The following is a 17,655-nucleotide window of genomic DNA, read 5'->3' on the forward strand; positions in this document are numbered from 1 at the left end:
TTACTTGATTCAAAACCTCCCCACATGGGAATTGGAACTCTTCTGTGTGCCCTGGCAAAGTAACCATTGGACCAGAGTCACCGATTACACACAGTATCTGTGATAAAACTAAATGTTCTCACAATAATCCGGTGGTGGGTGCTACTGGCACTGAGTTCCCTTGAGGCAGCAAAAGATAAGTCATTACACTGGAATAAAGACCGCTGACACTTGTTTAACAACTTACATCAACAATATGTGCCATGTCAAGATTCAGTATCTACTATGACGTAAATTGAGGTTGATTTAAATCATGCAAACTGTCATTTGAAATTTCGATAAGAAATTGATTCCATGATGAGGCTCAATGCATGAATCTATTTTTTTTCCTTAGCTTCGAATTCGTTTCCTGTCTCTGTCTCAGTTGCAGTGTCCACCAAAGGCACCAATGATCATGCATAGACCAGCAAGGTGCAGCGCATGTCAACAGAAATATATTGTTACAGATCAAAACAATGACAAAATACTTCTCTACTCTACCATACAGCAGGGTGGGTGTTCACACGATGAGACTATATCCAAGTCAAAAGGTTCAGTTTGGGTGCAAAGACATCATTCGAAATGAAAATCCCAGCGAGAAGAAGCAAAGACTTACATGTCCAACGATGTTATGACCTGACTTTTGACTCTGAAAAAACACCAACGTATGCACATTCTTTTATTGAGGAGCATCTTCCTACACAGAGAACTGATGCTGTATCATTTTTCCCTCACAGAAATATATCTTTTACTTTTTTTATAGTAGAGGATTTTACGGCGCTCGCAACTGCATAAGGTCATATGAGCGCCAAGAAATATATCTGTATTTTTTTTTCATCTGTGTATTTCTATAAGATAAGAAAATATAACTGTGCATAAGACAATGCCACATAAATCCACACCTCAAGTGAAGCGTGAGCCCTATGCTCAGTTATATTTTCTAGAGTCACAACTATCTACTACGGTATCTCTAAGATCTGATTTTTAAAAAAAATGAATTATTATTTAAAAAAGAGCAGAATGAAAAAAAGTGTTTAATGATATCATAGTTATATTTGTGTGATTAATCTTTTCTTCAAACTCTGTGTTTAGTTATAAGTTTACTCAGACAGGATGAACGATACATGCATGCTGTTTTCCCTTTACAGTGAAACTTTCAAAACACCGACACGTTTTTTTTTTGTTATTGGTATTTCGCGTTTTATCAATAAGGTGTAAAAGCAACTGCATTAGTATTTTTATTATAGTAATAATCAAACTACAAAATAATGTCTCTAGTACAAAAACAACAAGTCTACCATACACCATGCTGCCTGAAGACACAATGCACTACAAAGAGTCATGCCTTGCTGCCTCGATCGTAAAGGCTCGGAAAGACAGCTACAGCTGTTGTGATCCAGTAGTTTTGTCATGAGATTACCGGACAAAGAGTGTCTAATGGTGAGAAAGAAAACATTTTTCTGTGTGCGTGTGTGTGTGTGTGTGTGAGGGATCAAGAGGGGGGGGGGGTGTTACTATGACAATAAGTTGAGGGTGATATTATCAGGGATGTCTTCAGAATGTTGCTCGGCTAGATTTTCCCCAAAAAGTATTTTTAAAAAAAATGTTATTATCTCTAATTATCAATTTTGTAAACTACTATAGCAGAAATTAAAAGTACTACATTTAAAATAATTTTTCACACCCCCCGAAAAAAACAACAAAAAACCGTCACAATCCACAAAACAATTCTAGTGACAAATTGACAAAGAGACAAATAAAACCAGTTTACTGGCAAAACAAACTAAGGAGACAGAGGAATGGAATGTCCTCACTTGGGACAAATATGAACTTAGTCATCGTGAGAGACTACCATGTATCCATGCTTGTACTTTGTTGACCTTTGCCTAAAACTACAGAGAATCAAAAGACAGCAGAGACCTCATTTCAGACACTGTCAGGTTCAGAGTCGACAAGACACCTTAGAAAGCGACAAAACAACAGTACTGGTGGGTCCAAGTCCCAAGAAATCTGCGCAGTGTCCAGCAAAGATCCAAGTCTACATGAAACACAAATTAAACGTTTAATTGCCAATATTTACGCACATTTTTGGGGGGATTAATAGTCACTTGCAAAGAAGTAGAAAGACGCATTTGCATCATAGTTGCATTTGCATCATAGTTGCATTTGCATCATAGTTGCATTTGCATCACAGTAAAAAGTCTAAACCTCTAGAAAAATAAAAACCTTTCTTTTTTTTTCTTCTTTTCCTTCTGTCATTAATACGTCCTAAAGGCAAAAAAAACAAACAACAACGGCTTTTTCCAGGACAAAATGCTTCCGTCTCACGCAAGGATATTAGTCCTGCTGGAAAACTTGAGGGGAGTTCTAAAAAGAGAGAACTTTTATATTTCCCAAGCTTCATGGCTTGCACACAACACTAGTGTAGTAATGTCTACAGTTGCAAAGGGAATCGATCCACTCTGAACCTGCTCACTGCTGACAAATTTGTGAACTGGTCGAGGTCTCTTGTCAGTTTCCGGATGGGCTTCTCTCTTCACAAGGCAGCAGCTCATGGCCTCTTGCAGTCACATCACAACCGTGGACAAAAGACAATGCACTTGTGAAGACAAGGGTAATTCACGGCATGATAATAGGGTGATAAAAGCAAGTACTACATCATCATCATCATCGTCATCATCATAACAATAGTAGTAATATTAAGGATATTAAAACATGAAAACGATGACAAATCCAAAATAAATAACAGCATAATAATATGTCAGAGGTCACAGAAACAGATTTGACAAAGAACGAGGTGTAATTTTCATCAAACTGGATACCTCTAAAATCGGAGTGACATCCATATTCTGTTAAAAGATATCCCTGGGAGAACACCAAATCGCTACCGTGAGAGCAAGGCTGCAGAACTGCAGATAATTCGTATCTGGCCAGAGTAGATTCGTTTTATGCTTAGGTATTGTTGATAATGCCATTTACATCTGAATGCTGTAGTAGAAGATATATATTAAATAAACACAAAACTTGACAATATACCATTTTCAGTTGGAAAAATTGTAAAAGATGAAGAACTTACAAAATTAGAGAATATTTTTTTCATGAAGTGTAAAATCTGAACTATGCAAAAAATATTTTGAACAGAAATTATTTCAACACTGGCAATGCTGACAAGTATCTTTGAAAATACTAGACTCCATTCCAACAATTTGTTCATTCCTTATTTAGAGCTAGAATAACCTAGCAAATGTAGGGAAACACTGACCTTATGATAAAAACATTATCCTAACTAACAGCCGACTGCTTGCTAAAAGAGGCAACAGTTTAACAAGTGTAGTTGTCACTAGACCAGAACGTAATCTCGTTCAGTTTCAATTAAGGATTTAGACAATAATTTTAAAAACGAACAAGACATTTGACATCATAAAACTGTAACCTTTGCATAAAAACAATAAAACCAATACACGAGTAAAATGCACGGATATGTCTCACATGTTCTGTAACAGCTCTCTCTGTGTTCCTCACATTTGAGGAATCCACGGGAAAAACAGGCAGAGTCACACACTGGAAATTGTGAGGGTGTCAATTTTAAAAGCTTGTGGACTCAAAACTTCATACTTGTTAAACTGGTGGTTTATCATTATGTTTGTTGAATGGGAAATCTAACAACTATAATAAACCAATAATTGAACAGAAATACAGTTTTTTTAACGAGTCAACAAGTGTTAAAAATTGATGCCTTCACGATTTTCAGTATGCGGCTATTCCCGTTTTTCCCGTAGTCTCCTCATTTGATTTGTTGCTGAAAATGTCGGGGAGATGACAAAGCGTAGGTACAGAGTGCTGCTTGTGTGGCTCGTACCAAATGCAATGAGGGAAAAAAAAAAAGGCACAACTACACTGGATGACTGACATGAGCTCTCCTATAGACCATGAACTACCAGACAGAATCCTCAGGCAGTATTTTGCTATCTCTAAGTCTATATTTGGGTTAATGTGAAACAAAACGGGAGATATTGCGAACAAAGCGTCATGCAAAAAAGGGAAGAGTAATTCCGACAGCTAAGCTGAATATTGTATTCCAAATCTATTGTATTCAAAATCTATTGTATTCAAAATCTATTGTATTCCAAATCTATTGTATTCCAAATCTATTGTATTCCAAATCTATTGTATTCCAAATCTATTGTATTCCAAATCTATTGTATTCCAAATCTATTGTATTCAAAATCTATTGTATTCAAAATCCATAACAGTTCTGCACTTTAGATGAGTCAAATTGCAGAAAACAAACATCTCTTAACTGAAGATAGCAATACATTACCATTTGAAACCTTTCTGTCTTTCTGAATTATAAAGAAGATGCTGTATCTATAAATAATGCACAAAAGGAAAAAAATCCAGGCCAGTGTTACTGCCAGTTATTTCCCTTGTACATCCTATTGAATAATGGGTATTTGGGAAGAGGACTAAGTGTTCCTTGACTCCAATGAGAAATGGCAAAAAATGACCAAGTAATCTGTCCTGCACTTCATGGTCTTCTGTATTCCGGATAGGAGAAGTAACATTCTCTCACTTGATGAAGCATAAGGAGAAAAGATGAGTTTGTCTTGGCGTCTCACAACCTCAGTTCTTGTTTGGTAGTAACAGACATTGAGGTTTCGCACAAAACCAAAACATTTTGCTGTTCAATATTATTTTCGGCTTTCAGTACTGGTTTACGTTAAAAAAAAAGGACAAAAGCTGTTATTGAATTATTAGTCACTATCTAATGTTAACAAACTAACACAGGTGACTGCGTCACAGCTTTAAGATTTTCCACCGAGTCCAAACAAGGGGAGAATATCAGTAAAAAAAACAATTGGGGAAACGAAACAGCCGAATTCTTTCTTTCAAATGAGTTAGTTCCATGGTTTGCAATCTCCCCTCAACCACCTAAAAATAAAATCTGCAATATTTCAGAAAATGAAATAGAAACAAACTAGAACTAAGGCCGTGAGCTATCAAGACGAGGCTACAGTAGCCATTTGGCACTAGATTGAAGTGAGGTAGCAAAGATGAGAGTTTGCTTCCCTTCGTGTCTTAGTGGTGGGATGTTGCGTTTATGTGGATTTGATCTCTAAAAGTCAGTGGACATAGCTGAAACAACAAGGAAACAGACAAAAATGAAACAAAAAATTATTCAATAGACTCAAGTGTTGGACATTTCATCTTTAGAAAAGTGTAGCTCAAACGAATCAGACTTTATAAGATCTTTTGTCTAAAGATAAAACCTCCAACAACTTTTATGCTCTCAACATGAAACTTTCCCTCAGTCAGTACCCTCAGATGGACATTGACATTAAGTATAGAAATGAGAAACGTTGATCAAGATTTGGACCCTGTGTCCTTTAAAAGATCCACCGCGGATCTGTAGCAACATCTACACCAGTCACCATCCGGACTGTGTGGATTTGTGACCTGATCCAAAGAACATTCTTCAATATTCCTTGGTACAAAGGTACACGTGCGATATTCCATTATAATCACAAACTTGCACAACCCAATCATGAGACTCCAGAACCTTCTGTAAAACAACTCTCTCGCTGTGAACGAGCAAAATCCACATCACCTAGCCATTCAGACAGTTACACAACTCAAAACAGAGATTTTCCCTTGAGAGAAAAGGGAAACTGTTAGAACGTCAAGGAACTACAGGTAGTACCGTTAAGATAGTGGATCTTAACCTTGTTGGAGATACAGAACCGCACAAGTTTCATACTTATGCATTCATCAGACCCTCTGGGTGGGGTGAACATAACGGAAACACACACACACACAAACAATGTGTATGCGTGTGTGTGTTGGCATTAGTAGAACCTCTAAGACTGACTCATGGAGCCTCTGGGGTTCAAGTGAACCCAGGTTAAGATCCATTGTGTTAGGACAAGATGCAACTGATAGAAACAGTTAATTTTGAACATGTTAACAGCCAGAAGCATTTCCCTCAGACAGAATATGAAACTGGGAGCAGAGTTGTGATTATTAGTACCGCCATCTAAGGCTGTTCTTTAATCAGTTTCACTCTGTCCTACTGAACAAACTTGGTCTGACAGAAACAGTTCATATTTCCGACATACTGGGCTTTGACAACACCCATCCATTCATCTTTTCAAAAGGTGCCACAAACATCAAGTTTAGACGTCTGAACCTTACTGGCTGGCATGCAAAAAGACAACATGTCCATATCATGCTCAAATGTAGACAACAGCGAGTTGTACAAACAAAACACAGATAGTCTAACACTTATTAGATTTCCAAACTTCAGGAAATTACCCAGAAAAGTGGCACCTTTACCATTCTCTCCTTCCACTAGTCTAACGACAACAGGGAGTAACAGGCACAGGCTTACCACCTTCAGTCCAGTACATCAAGTGACCACATTCTGAATAGATCACATAAAGATTACACCTCAGACTGAGCCAAACAGTCTTCAAGAAGGCTATAATTTATAGAAGATATATAACCGAAGAGGCTCTCTTTTACTTCTACTTCGAGAAGTGCCGCCACATCCGTGATAAGCACACCCATAGAAGAAGTGGCAGAGGGAGAGAGGGAAACATCGGCACAGAAGAACCTGCGTCTTTCCTTCTCTCGCTGTGTTGCAGCATCGGCCGAGTGGAGCCACGCTTCAGACGGTGGGCGGCCCGTCCACGTAGTGCAGTTCGGGCGTGACGGTCAGCGAGAAGTTGGCCAGGCGCTCCAGGATGTCCGGGTCAAGGGCACAGACCAGGCCGGCCACCAGCACCAGCGTCACCACCTGGACAGGAAGTGAGCGCAGCCACGAGGCGCTGCTGCGAGACATGCCCGTGCTGGCTTCCTCCAGCGGCGAAGCTGCCAGCCTCTTGGACAGAGACGACCTGTGGGGCAGAGGAGACAGATTTAGTTTTAATACAGGTTTTACGGCGCTCGCAACTAACTGCATAAGGTCAAATGAGCGCCAGAAGATTAGAGGTGTTACAAGAGAGTAACAAACACAAAAAAGAAGAAGGGGAGATACGAACGATAGATGTTTGATAGGAAAGAAGAAGCAAACCACACCAGACCACCCGCCAACCACCCACTCAGAGGAGACAAACAGAGGTAACAATGAAAGCATGCAAGAAGGTGGGGAGTCATATTGAAAAGCAACCGCCCAACCATAATCACCTATAACATAATGAATGACTCAAGTAGGATTAAAAAGTGCAAGTGGCATATGAACCATTTGGCACATAGAGCAGTGTCCTGTGGAGTCAATCGATTTACACTTAGAGCAGCCTTTCAATTACTGAACGAGCGCCCAAATGTAGCATGGTAACACATTGTATATATATCACATGTGTGCATCATTGTAACTCAAGTGTAAAAAATCATAAAGACATAGTACATAAATACTAACCCTACGTCATGGGGGTTTCTGAAGGCTTCGTGCAGCGTGGCTGCAGAGATGGCAAGGTCACCAAGGTCAGACTGGTGGCTGGCGGGCAGTTCGTCCTCGTCATCCATGTCCCGGTAGACTTCGCGACAACGCTCCGACATAACGTGAAGCTGGTTGCGCAAGTCACCCAGTGAGGCCATGAAGACGCGCTGGGCCGAGTCGTCCGAGGTGCGGAGCAGACGAGCTCTCATTTCCTGCAGGACGCTCAGCTTGGACTCGCACACCGACACGTTGGACTGCAGCGTCTAGGGAGGGAAGGGGGACAGTTGTATAACATTTACGGAGGAGAAGGGAAAAGTTGTATTGCATTTAGGGAGGGAGGGATGGGGGAACAGCTAGTTGTATTGCATTTAGGGAGGGAGGGAAGGGGGACAGTTGTATTGCATTTAGGGAGTGAAGGGGGACAGTTGTATTGCATTTAGGGAGGGAAGGGGGACAAAATTATTGCGTTTAGGGAGGGAAGGGGGGCAGTGGTATTGCATTTAGGCAGGGAGGGAGGGAAGGGGAACAGTTGTATTGCATTTAGGGAGGGATGGGGAACAGTTGTATGGCATTTAGGGAGGGGAAGGGAAAAGTTGTATTGCATTTAGGGAGGGAAGGGGAATAGTCGTATGAGGAACATTAGGAACTGAACGTGGGCAGGAACAGTAATTCTTTCTTCAAATGTTCAGCTGTTTGAGCAGTAAGTGACTTCAGTGCTTTCTTGTCCTATCTCCATTTCTAATAACAGTGAAAACAGTTCATAACAAAGAGTGAGCTTAAAAAGAAGTCACATTTTCAATGATAAAAAAAATGGAGATAGGAGAAGAAAGCATTCAGGTCGTGAGCAGTTAGCGAACGGTTGGCACAATACCAGTGAAACTTCATGGGAAATACACCAGGGCTGCAAAAAATCTCTCGCCATAAGCTAAGACAGTAAAATTCAATAAGGACTAGATTAGGACAACAGTAACACTGAAAAGAAACGGGATTGTAGAACTAAAAATTAATCACTCTAACTTTTTCCTTGTCAACAAAACGGGAGTCTTAGTAGCCAACAGGCTCCGCACAATCAGAACATTTAATTCAAGTTCAATTTTTTAATTCGTGCCGTGTGGTATCCTGCTGTGTGGTATCCCACTGTGTGTGTTACGGAACATGGTGCCGAAACCCGGGAGTTTCGTCAAACTCAAAAACATGCGATTGAATCTAGATTTAGAACTAAAAAACATGCGATTGAATCTAGATTTAGAACTAAAAAACATGCGATTGAATCTAGATTTAGAACTAAAAAACATGCGATTGAATCTTGATCTAGATCTAGCATGGCTCTGTCCCTAAAATCTAAATCAAGATTCAATCGAATGTTCTTGAGTTTGACGAAATTCCCCGGGTTTCGCCACCATGTTCCGTAACTGTGTGATATATCTGTCTCTCTCACCTCCAGCTCTTTGAGCACGTCCTTCTTGGTGAGTCTGAGCCCCCGCTCCCTCTGACACAGCAGGCTGTACACACGCTCCCGGTCACTGGCCAGGAAGGCGTCCAGTTCCCGCTGACCCTCAATGTACTCCAGCCAGACGGACCAGTTGTTCTCCAGCTGACCAACACTTTCTTTCAGTCTGCACACAAATAAAAAACAGGTTTAGTTTTAGTTTTGTTAGAGTTTTACTGCACTAGCGAAACAAATAGGTCATATAAGTGTTGAAGATTAGAGTTTTTAGTTTTAGAAAGAGTTTTACAGCACTTGCAACACAATAAGGTCATATAAGTGCCGAAGATTGGAGGTGTTACAAGAGAGTAACAAACAGAAAAAAGAAGGAGGGAAGATAAAGACGACAGATGTTTGATAGGAAAGAAGGAACAAACCACACCAGAGCACCCGCCAACCACAAACAGTTTTACTGCGCTTGCAACACAAATAGATCATACAAGTATCAAAGATTAGAGGTTTTACCAGAGCAGCGTACAACAAAAAGGAGGAGACAAAGATGATAGATGTTGGACAGGAAAGAAGGAGCAAACCACACCAGAGCACTGCCAACATCCACAGACAACACAGGGAGCTGAAAAGAAAATGCAGACCAAAATTTGACAGTGATGACAAAGCTTATTATGGTAACAGTTGCCACAGGGTGCTGACGAAAATGACGTTGCTCGGTTGAATGTAGCTACTATCAACTCTTAAAGACAAATAAAACACTCCGCAGTCACAGGCAATCTCCTTTTTTTCTTTACTTTTTTATTTTTCTCAAAGTTTCAAAACACGACTAAGGCATTTGTGTCACGACTCTGATGATATAAAGGTGAGGGCATCCGACAAGAAGCTGCCAGTACTCACTTTAGTTAGAACTTAACCCTATCCGTACACCCTGGGGTCATTTTGTACACGGGGTTGTATTTTTCTCATTTTTAGAATACTTCTAGTTCGAAAATCTCTTTGAAACTTTCAGTATTTCTCAAAAAATCATTTTGACAGACTGCTATGCAAAGCATAAGGATCAGATTAACGAGTAAATTTCCTCTTTGGAAAGTGGTGGCACAGAGTTCCGCACATCGTATGGGTACGATAGTAAAACACGACGTACGGATAGGGTTAAAGAGACATGAAAATTTTGGCTTACTTATGAGATGTAACCGCCGTCAACTTGCCGAGGGCGGCGAGTTCTTGGGCATACTTGTCCACATATAGGGAAGGGTAAGTCAGGGACAGTCCTTTCAGGTGCTTCTCTAGCTCCGAGATTTGCTCCTGTTGCAGATCCAGGGTCTGGCGTTTTTGCTGTAAAGAGTGCGTTTGTTTAGTTAGTTAGTTTTAGTAGAGGTTTCACAGCGCTCGCAACAGCATAAGGTCATATGAGCGCCAGAAGATTAGAGGTGTTACAAGAGAGTAACAAACATAAAAAAAAGAAGGGGAGATAAGGACGATAGATGTTTGATAGGAAAGAAGGAGCAAACCACACCAGAGCACCCGCCAAGCATGCACTGCGTTTGTTTGAGCGAAGAGAAGCACATGAACACAATAACACATCATTTAGTGCATGAAGAAAGATGAATGACAGACAGAAAGACAAAGAGCGAAAGAAAAGAAACAGCAGCAACCAGTGGCACCCTGCAAGCACTTACAATGCGACAGGGAATCCAGGGAACCAAATAAAAAACCTCTAAAACTAAAAGCACTGCATGTGTGCTCGTGTGTGTGTGTGTGTGTGTGTGTGTGGAAATAAGTGTGTGTGTGTGTGTCAACATATGAGTGTGTGTGTGTGTAAATAAGAGTGTGTGTGTGTCAACATATATGTGTGTGTGTGAGTGTGTGTGTGTGTCTGGGTGTGTGTGAGTGTGAGTGTGTGTGTGTGTGTGTGTGTGTGTGTGTGTATGAGTGTGAGTGTTTGTATATGTGTGTTTGTGTGTGTGCATGCCTGCATGTACGTGCTTCTGCAAGGAGTGACCCAATCAAAGAAGGACATCCGCACCTTGAGTTGTCTGATGGTTTCCTTGAGCTCGTCCACGGAGCCAAAGCGATCCAGGGCCAGACAGTCCTCGGCCCCCTTGACACAGCGGCTCATGATTGACAGCTGGTCGCGGACCTTGCTCAGCTGGGAGCTCTGGTCAAAGCGATCGGACGCCAAGGCCTCCAGCTTCTGCCACTGGGTCATGAGGTCTGAGGAAATACAACATTTTTAAAGTTTGATTTAGTAAGAGTTTTATGGCACTTACAAAACAAATAGGTCTTGTTTGTTTGTTTGAGTAAAGAAAAGCACATCCACACAATAATGGTCATTTAGTAAGTTTTAGTAGAGGTTTTACGGCGCTCGCAACACAATAAGTTCATATAAGTGCCGAAGAATAGATGTGTTACAAGAGAGCAACATACACAAAAAAGAAGGAGGAGAGATAAGGACGATAGCTTTTTATAGGAAAGAGGGAGCAAACCACACCAGTGCACCCACTTTTAGTTTTAGTAAAAGTTTTACAGCACTTACAAAACAAATAGGTCTTGTTTGTTTGAGTAAAGAGAAGCACATCGACACAACAATGGTCATTTAGAGGTGGGAAAAAGTAAGACAGAAGAGTAGCAATAGAGGGAATGTAAAAAAGTAGGACCAACCAGAGGTACCCCCACAACCACAAGCAACAAATAGGTCATAGAAGTGCCGAAATTTAGAGGTGTAACAAAAGAGTAACATACAGTGAAACAAAGGAGGAGAGAGAAGGACAACAGATGTTTGATAGGAAAGAAGGAGCAAACCACAACAGAGCGTCTACTAACCCACCCACGGAAATACACCAAAAAATTGTTTATTTGTTTAAGGAGAACCATGGACAGATAAACAAAAACAAAAAGGGGAAAGGAAAAAAATAAAACAGGACCTACAAGTGGCGCCCTCCAAATATTTGTTCAAATAATTGTCATTCATTGGGTAAGCTTTCACTGTATGCTTCCCAGGAAGTTGAGGTTATTTCAGAATGCTCTCGGGTCTGCTTGGGTAATAGTATAGATTGTGAAGCGCATAGAGCTTGTTGTTGAGCGGGGATTTGCGCTATACAAATACTATCTATTATTATTATTATTATTTAAGCCCCTGGAAACACGACACACAATGTGTAATCCAAATTGCAATATATGGCAAATTGGAACAATAGCAGTCATCATATTTCACAGCAGTTTCAGCGTAAGTGTGAGAAAAAGATAAGACTGACGCAACAGCAGTAATTTGTCATAAAGAAAAAAAGCAAGACAAATAAAGTGACCCAAAGGGAAAGAAACACAATAACCCCTTTTGAAGAAGAGAAGCACAAACACACACACAATAACAAAATATACACATGCACACAATAGCAGTTTCCACGGCAGTCACAAGAAGCATGACGTTGGAGCACCTGAGATTGACAAATATTGGAAAACTTGCAGCAAAACATACATTAACTCTTTAACCATGTCTGGACGGTGGCAGTGCCCGGTGGTCGAGGTCCGTAACCATGGCTGGACAGTACCACCGTCCGAAGCGAAGTTATGATTGTATTATGGTACCGGCTGAATATAAAAAAGTACAAGCTAACAAGCCTTTAGTTTGACCGGGAAGTCAAAGATAAATGAATTCTATGTCTGGGTAATGCTTTATCGATCAGTTTGACACGAAACAAGTGGTTCTAAAAACGTAATATGTCGGGTCGTATTTCCGTAAAAAGGAGAGAATTACGCGGAAATGTGATTTTAAATTGCATGGTTAAAGAGTTGATCTCCTTCTAACAAGGCTTACCTTGCACTCGAGTCACATCCTCCTGCATCACGTCCTCTGTGCTGAGGTGCTGGCAGATGGACTGCAGACACTGAATGTTGGTCACACACGTGTCGATGATCTCTTTCTGTTCACAGACAAAGGATTTGTTTGATTGAGCAAAGCGAAGAACATTGGCACATTAGCAGTCCTTTAGTGTAGGGACAGACAAACAGAAACAACAGATGAAAAAAAAAGAAAGAAAAGGACCTACCAGTGGTGCCTTTAACCACACACAGAAAGAACTTTAGCTTAGTAAGTGTTTACGGTACTTGAAACACAAAAAGGTCATATAAGTGCCGAAGATTAGAGGTGTTACAAGAGAGTAACAAACATAAAAAAGAAGAAGGGGAGATAAGGACGATAGATGTTTGATAGGAAAGAAGGAGCAAACCAGACCAGAGCACCCGCCAACCACCCACAGTAAGAGTTTTACGGCACTTGCAACTCAATAAGGTAATAAAGTGCCGAAGATTAGAGGTGATACAAGAGAGTAACAAAAAACACAAAATAGAAGGAGGGGAGATAAGGACGATAGATGTTTGATATAGGAAAAAAGGAGCACACCACACCAAAGCACCCGTCAACCACCCACTTGGATTTGTTTGCTTGAGCAAAGTGAAGAACATTGGCATATTAGCAGTCCTTTAGTGTCGGGACAAACAAACAGAAACAACAGATGGAAAAAAAAGAAAAGGACCTACAAGTGGTGCCTTTAACCACACACAGAAAGAACATGAGTCACTTCCGTTTTAGTAAATTAAAGAGAAGTACATCACTACATTAACGGTTACTTAGAGCAAGGAAAGGAAAGGCCTGATACATAAGAAATATGACAGAAATTTTGCTGCATTAAAATTTCAGTAAACTGCGACACAGATAGGTCATATAAATGCAGAAAATCAGAGGTCTAATTATAAAGTAGCATACAAAGAAGAGAAAGAGGAGAGATATGTTTGTTTTAGTAGAGGTTTTACAGTGCTTGCAACTGCATAAGGTCATATGAGCGCCAGAAGATTAGAGGTCTTACAAAGAAGTAAGAAACATAAAAAAGAAAGAGGGGAGATAAAGACGATGGATATTCAATGGAAAGAAGAAGCAAATCACACAGAAGCACTCCCCCCCCCCCCCCCCCAAACTACCCGTTATGACAGGGGGGAGAGAATTTGAATTAAAACAAAACATACAATGCCTGATACCAGACACAATGCAAACAAAAAGAGTGTCTGTGTTGTTGAGGACATAATGCCATGTCAACTGTAGATTGAGAATGGATATATCGTCACTTTTAAGGACAAGTGGGCTAACATAACCCAGATTCCGGGGGTTTCCAGAAATCTTGGCCTTCCCCAAAAGTGGGCATTGCCCTACCTATAGGAGAAGTTTGGTTTCATTGGTGTGTATATTTGTTTGTAAATAGAGAAAACTCTCCTTGTCTTTTAAAGAAACTGAACAAGGGGCAAAAAGTTTACCTTCTATTTTCTCAAAACAGCATTTTTTGGGATAGCCCCCTTGTGCTTAACAGCGACCATATGGAAAGAGTGAAAGAGCAGGAAAAAGTCTGCCTTTTTAGGAGAGGAGCAACAGCAGCATACAGGGAAAGTAGGCTAGTTAACTACACAAGAGCACTCAGAAGAAACAAGCAAACCACTCACATATTTAGCTGGGTCAGGATGTAGTCCTGTGCCCATTGGGTCTTTTCGTTTCTTCTTCAGTGATTGGTCAGCCAGTTTCAGCTGCAAATCTGATTGGTCCAGAATGTGGTGGAAGTCCTCCAGATCTGAGTCGCTGTCATCGCACGGTACTCCATGCTTAGTCTGTGGACAAAAGGAAAAGTTTCTTGCTATTAGTTCATCCAGGGAAAATGCAAAACTGTTGTAAACAGTCAGCTTGTTTTATTCGTTTTAGTAAGGTGTTACGGCGCTTGCAACTGCTTAAGGCCATATGAGCACCAAGGGGTGGATGTCAACAGAAAAGTCCAAATGGTGGATGTCAACAGAAAAGTCCAAATGGGGAATCAGGCGTACTCTGCTCAGCTGTCTAGACTCAACAGCACAAAGTCTGCTTCGACTATCAAGGCACCCCGGAAATAGCAGTGCACAAGGGAGTGACAAACATACAAAAGAAGTAGAGGAAAAAAGCAGCAGTACATTCAGCAAGTCAGCACAGCAACAGGGGATTTTGTGAGGAACTGTTTAGGAGAACAATGAATAATGCTGAGACAGGTCAGAGAGCAGACCACAAGAAAAACAGTGGTCATTTATTTCAAGGTGACAGGCTCACGTTTTAGAGAAAAGAAGAAAAAAAAGCCTTTTCACTCCACACCATTACGATGCTTTGTTTATTTTCGACTCAGAATTAACTCCTTAGTACTTACTGAGTGTGTGCAGCTTATCCAGTCCACTCTTGTCAAGTGAACAATCCATCCTACTCCTACTCTGTTTTCTTACTTAGTACATTGAGACAATCCACATTCCTAACGCAAGACGCAGCAAAGTCTCAGAACCACTTCGTGCAAACTATGTTCGAAGACTGATAAAACTAACACAAACAAATGGCTATCTACAAGTCAAAATAGTTTGAGTGGTTAAACGACTGCTGATAACAGATGTGACCATCTGATGACATCACAACCAAACGAAAGAAATATCTCAATGCATGGACCTGTCAGACTAGATCTAGGTCTCCTCTTAACTGTAGACTATTTACATACTTAAAAAGCAATTTTTAACCCACCCTCCACACACGCACGCATCAAAACAAGGTACACAAAAACAAAACAAAGCCATTTGAGTTGAGTTCTGGCTTTCCAGTGCTACTGATAGATACATGTCAACGCATTAACAAACATCTCGACACCCTGTAAGGAGACCCAGGTAAGCTGATAAAGAATTTAAACAAGGAGCAATTAACGTATGTGGATATTTATTTTAATGCCCCCATGACATAATTTAGAAACCTGTCTGACTGGGTTGAAAGGGACACAGTGTCTCAGTAGAAAGACTTGAGATACTCAGTAAAAATCTTCCTCACACTGGAATCAAACTCAGGTCCTCTCTGTGTGACTTTGAAACGAAAAACTACTTACCATATACACTGGTTTTTAGAGGAATAGAGTATACTAAAGAGTAATTTGTTCCGAGTCAATGCACTTTAGTCAATCATGAGCCAGCAACACAAACCCCCCCAACTATGCTCCACCAGAAATAAATCAGGACAACAGGAGCAGAAAAGAAGAAGGCTGCATAAGAAAAGAAAAGACAAACATACACACACACACACACACATCTGATTCTTTAACACAGAAATTCAATTAACTCCGAAAATTTTGTTATGAAGTCTATCATAGTCACTATTTTCCTTGTGTGTGATTTATCAAACACAAGATATAACTCGAAGTTCACTCAAAGGTTGGACACAACACAAGTAACTAATCTCAAGATAATGGCTCCGGACATCATTTCTCCCTTGCAAAGAAGATACCCTCCTCTTTCACAAAAATATTTTCAAAATTAAAAAAATGGAATCTCATTCAACTCTGAGCAAAACATTCAGCAGTTGTACAATAGGAAGCACTCTTTCTTCTTCAAGAAAACAAGGTCTGAAACAAGCATTGGCAATTGCCACTCACTTCTAAGATAAGATGCTCTCAAAAACCCTATATTGTCAAGGTCCTTTCTCTTCATCCAACTGTTCAAGTTTTCTAGGTAAGTTGCTTTTGGCCCTCTTTTTTTCCTTCAATTTCTCCAGCGAGAACAAAAAGTTCTAGACTTTTATGTTAATTAAGGGGGCCAGATATTTCATTTATCTCTCCCTATCCTCTCTAAACTGTGATACAGATAATGTAGAGGAGACAGCTTTATTGCATTTCTCCCTCCTAAAAATATTTCTAACCCCCCCCCCCCGACACTACTGCACAAAATTCAAACAGAGACACACAGGCAAGGGCATTCGTAATGTATATTAACGGGAGGAGCTACCCTTGAGGACCATTTCTATGTTTGCTGCCCAAGATCAAATCTAAGTACACATATAAGTTAGACAAAGGAAAATCTCTTGATACACAACTTTATATTGACATAGCTACAGCGGTTGCTATGGAAACGGCCGGAATCGTGAAAATAAACAATGAATATCAAACCCCTAAGGCTTTCTTATTTATGGACCAAATTTGACCTAATTTGGTGAGAGTATACCTGAACCAGACCCCATTAGCGTAACAGCGAGTTTTTTTCAATAATTGCAAAAGAAAAAAAAAAGAGAATTTTCCCAAAGTGTAAAAAAATCTCTTCTAAATTTTGGTTGCGTAACCGCTTGCCAATGGAAAAGTAATATTTTTTTTGCAAATATCTCTCTATTACATTGATGGCAGCCTTGCCATCTTTGTTTCCTGGAAAGTTTCATGTCAAAAGTAAGAAAACTAAGGAAGGAGTAGGGATAAAACTTCCCCCCAAAAAATCATAATTTGCAAAAAATGACAATTATTGTGAAAATTCACTATATTAACCCGCCCTCATGTTTTCAAAGGCAATTTATTAGGAGAATCCAGGCTATTTTTAGACCTAAAACCTGGTTGACCTGAAAAAAAATCAGCTAACATCTCAATTTGCATGGCCTGATCCAAAATTCTGCAAAATCAACGGTCGCTCCTCCCCTTAAAAAGCATCCACTTAACATAGCAAAACAAAATTACAAGTACGTACAAATTTGAGTTTCCCCTTGGTGGGCTTGCTGGCGACCAGGTCGGTGATGATGGACTTAGTCCTCTTGGTCAGCTGGAAGTCGTCGTCAAACTCAAGGTCATCCTGGGGCTCCCAAGTCAGCAGCTCCTCGCCAGGGTCTTCGCTGGCGTCGGGTACAGCATCTGAGCCGCGGGGATGGCACAGTAGACGATTTTAGCACATACATACGCAGACACACATACACATG

General features: G+C 40.4%; 1 protein-coding gene across 1 annotated transcript in view; it reads right to left on the minus strand.

The window, feature by feature from the left end:
* Positions 1-2,249: 2,249 nt before the first annotated feature.
* The window catches only part of LOC101852145, a 17,972-nt gene continuing 2,566 nt past the window's right edge, over positions 2,250-17,655 (minus strand). Inside the window, exons 3-9 of the mRNA XM_013090948.2 lie at positions 14,382-14,543; positions 12,709-12,814; positions 10,921-11,108; positions 10,075-10,229; positions 8,895-9,072; positions 7,436-7,719; positions 2,250-6,914 (exon numbers count right to left, since the gene is read on the minus strand). Coding sequence (XP_012946402.1) covers positions 6,686-6,914; positions 7,436-7,719; positions 8,895-9,072; positions 10,075-10,229; positions 10,921-11,108; positions 12,709-12,814; positions 14,382-14,543 — 1,302 coding nt within the window. The 3' untranslated portion in view covers positions 2,250-6,685. The remainder of the gene's footprint in view (positions 6,915-7,435; positions 7,720-8,894; positions 9,073-10,074; positions 10,230-10,920; positions 11,109-12,708; positions 12,815-14,381; positions 14,544-17,655) is intronic.

The sequence above is a fragment of the Aplysia californica genome, unplaced genomic scaffold (genome assembly GCF_000002075.1).
Source record: "Aplysia californica isolate F4 #8 unplaced genomic scaffold, AplCal3.0 scaffold00029, whole genome shotgun sequence".
Classification (NCBI taxonomy): Eukaryota; Metazoa; Mollusca; class Gastropoda; order Aplysiida; family Aplysiidae; genus Aplysia; species Aplysia californica.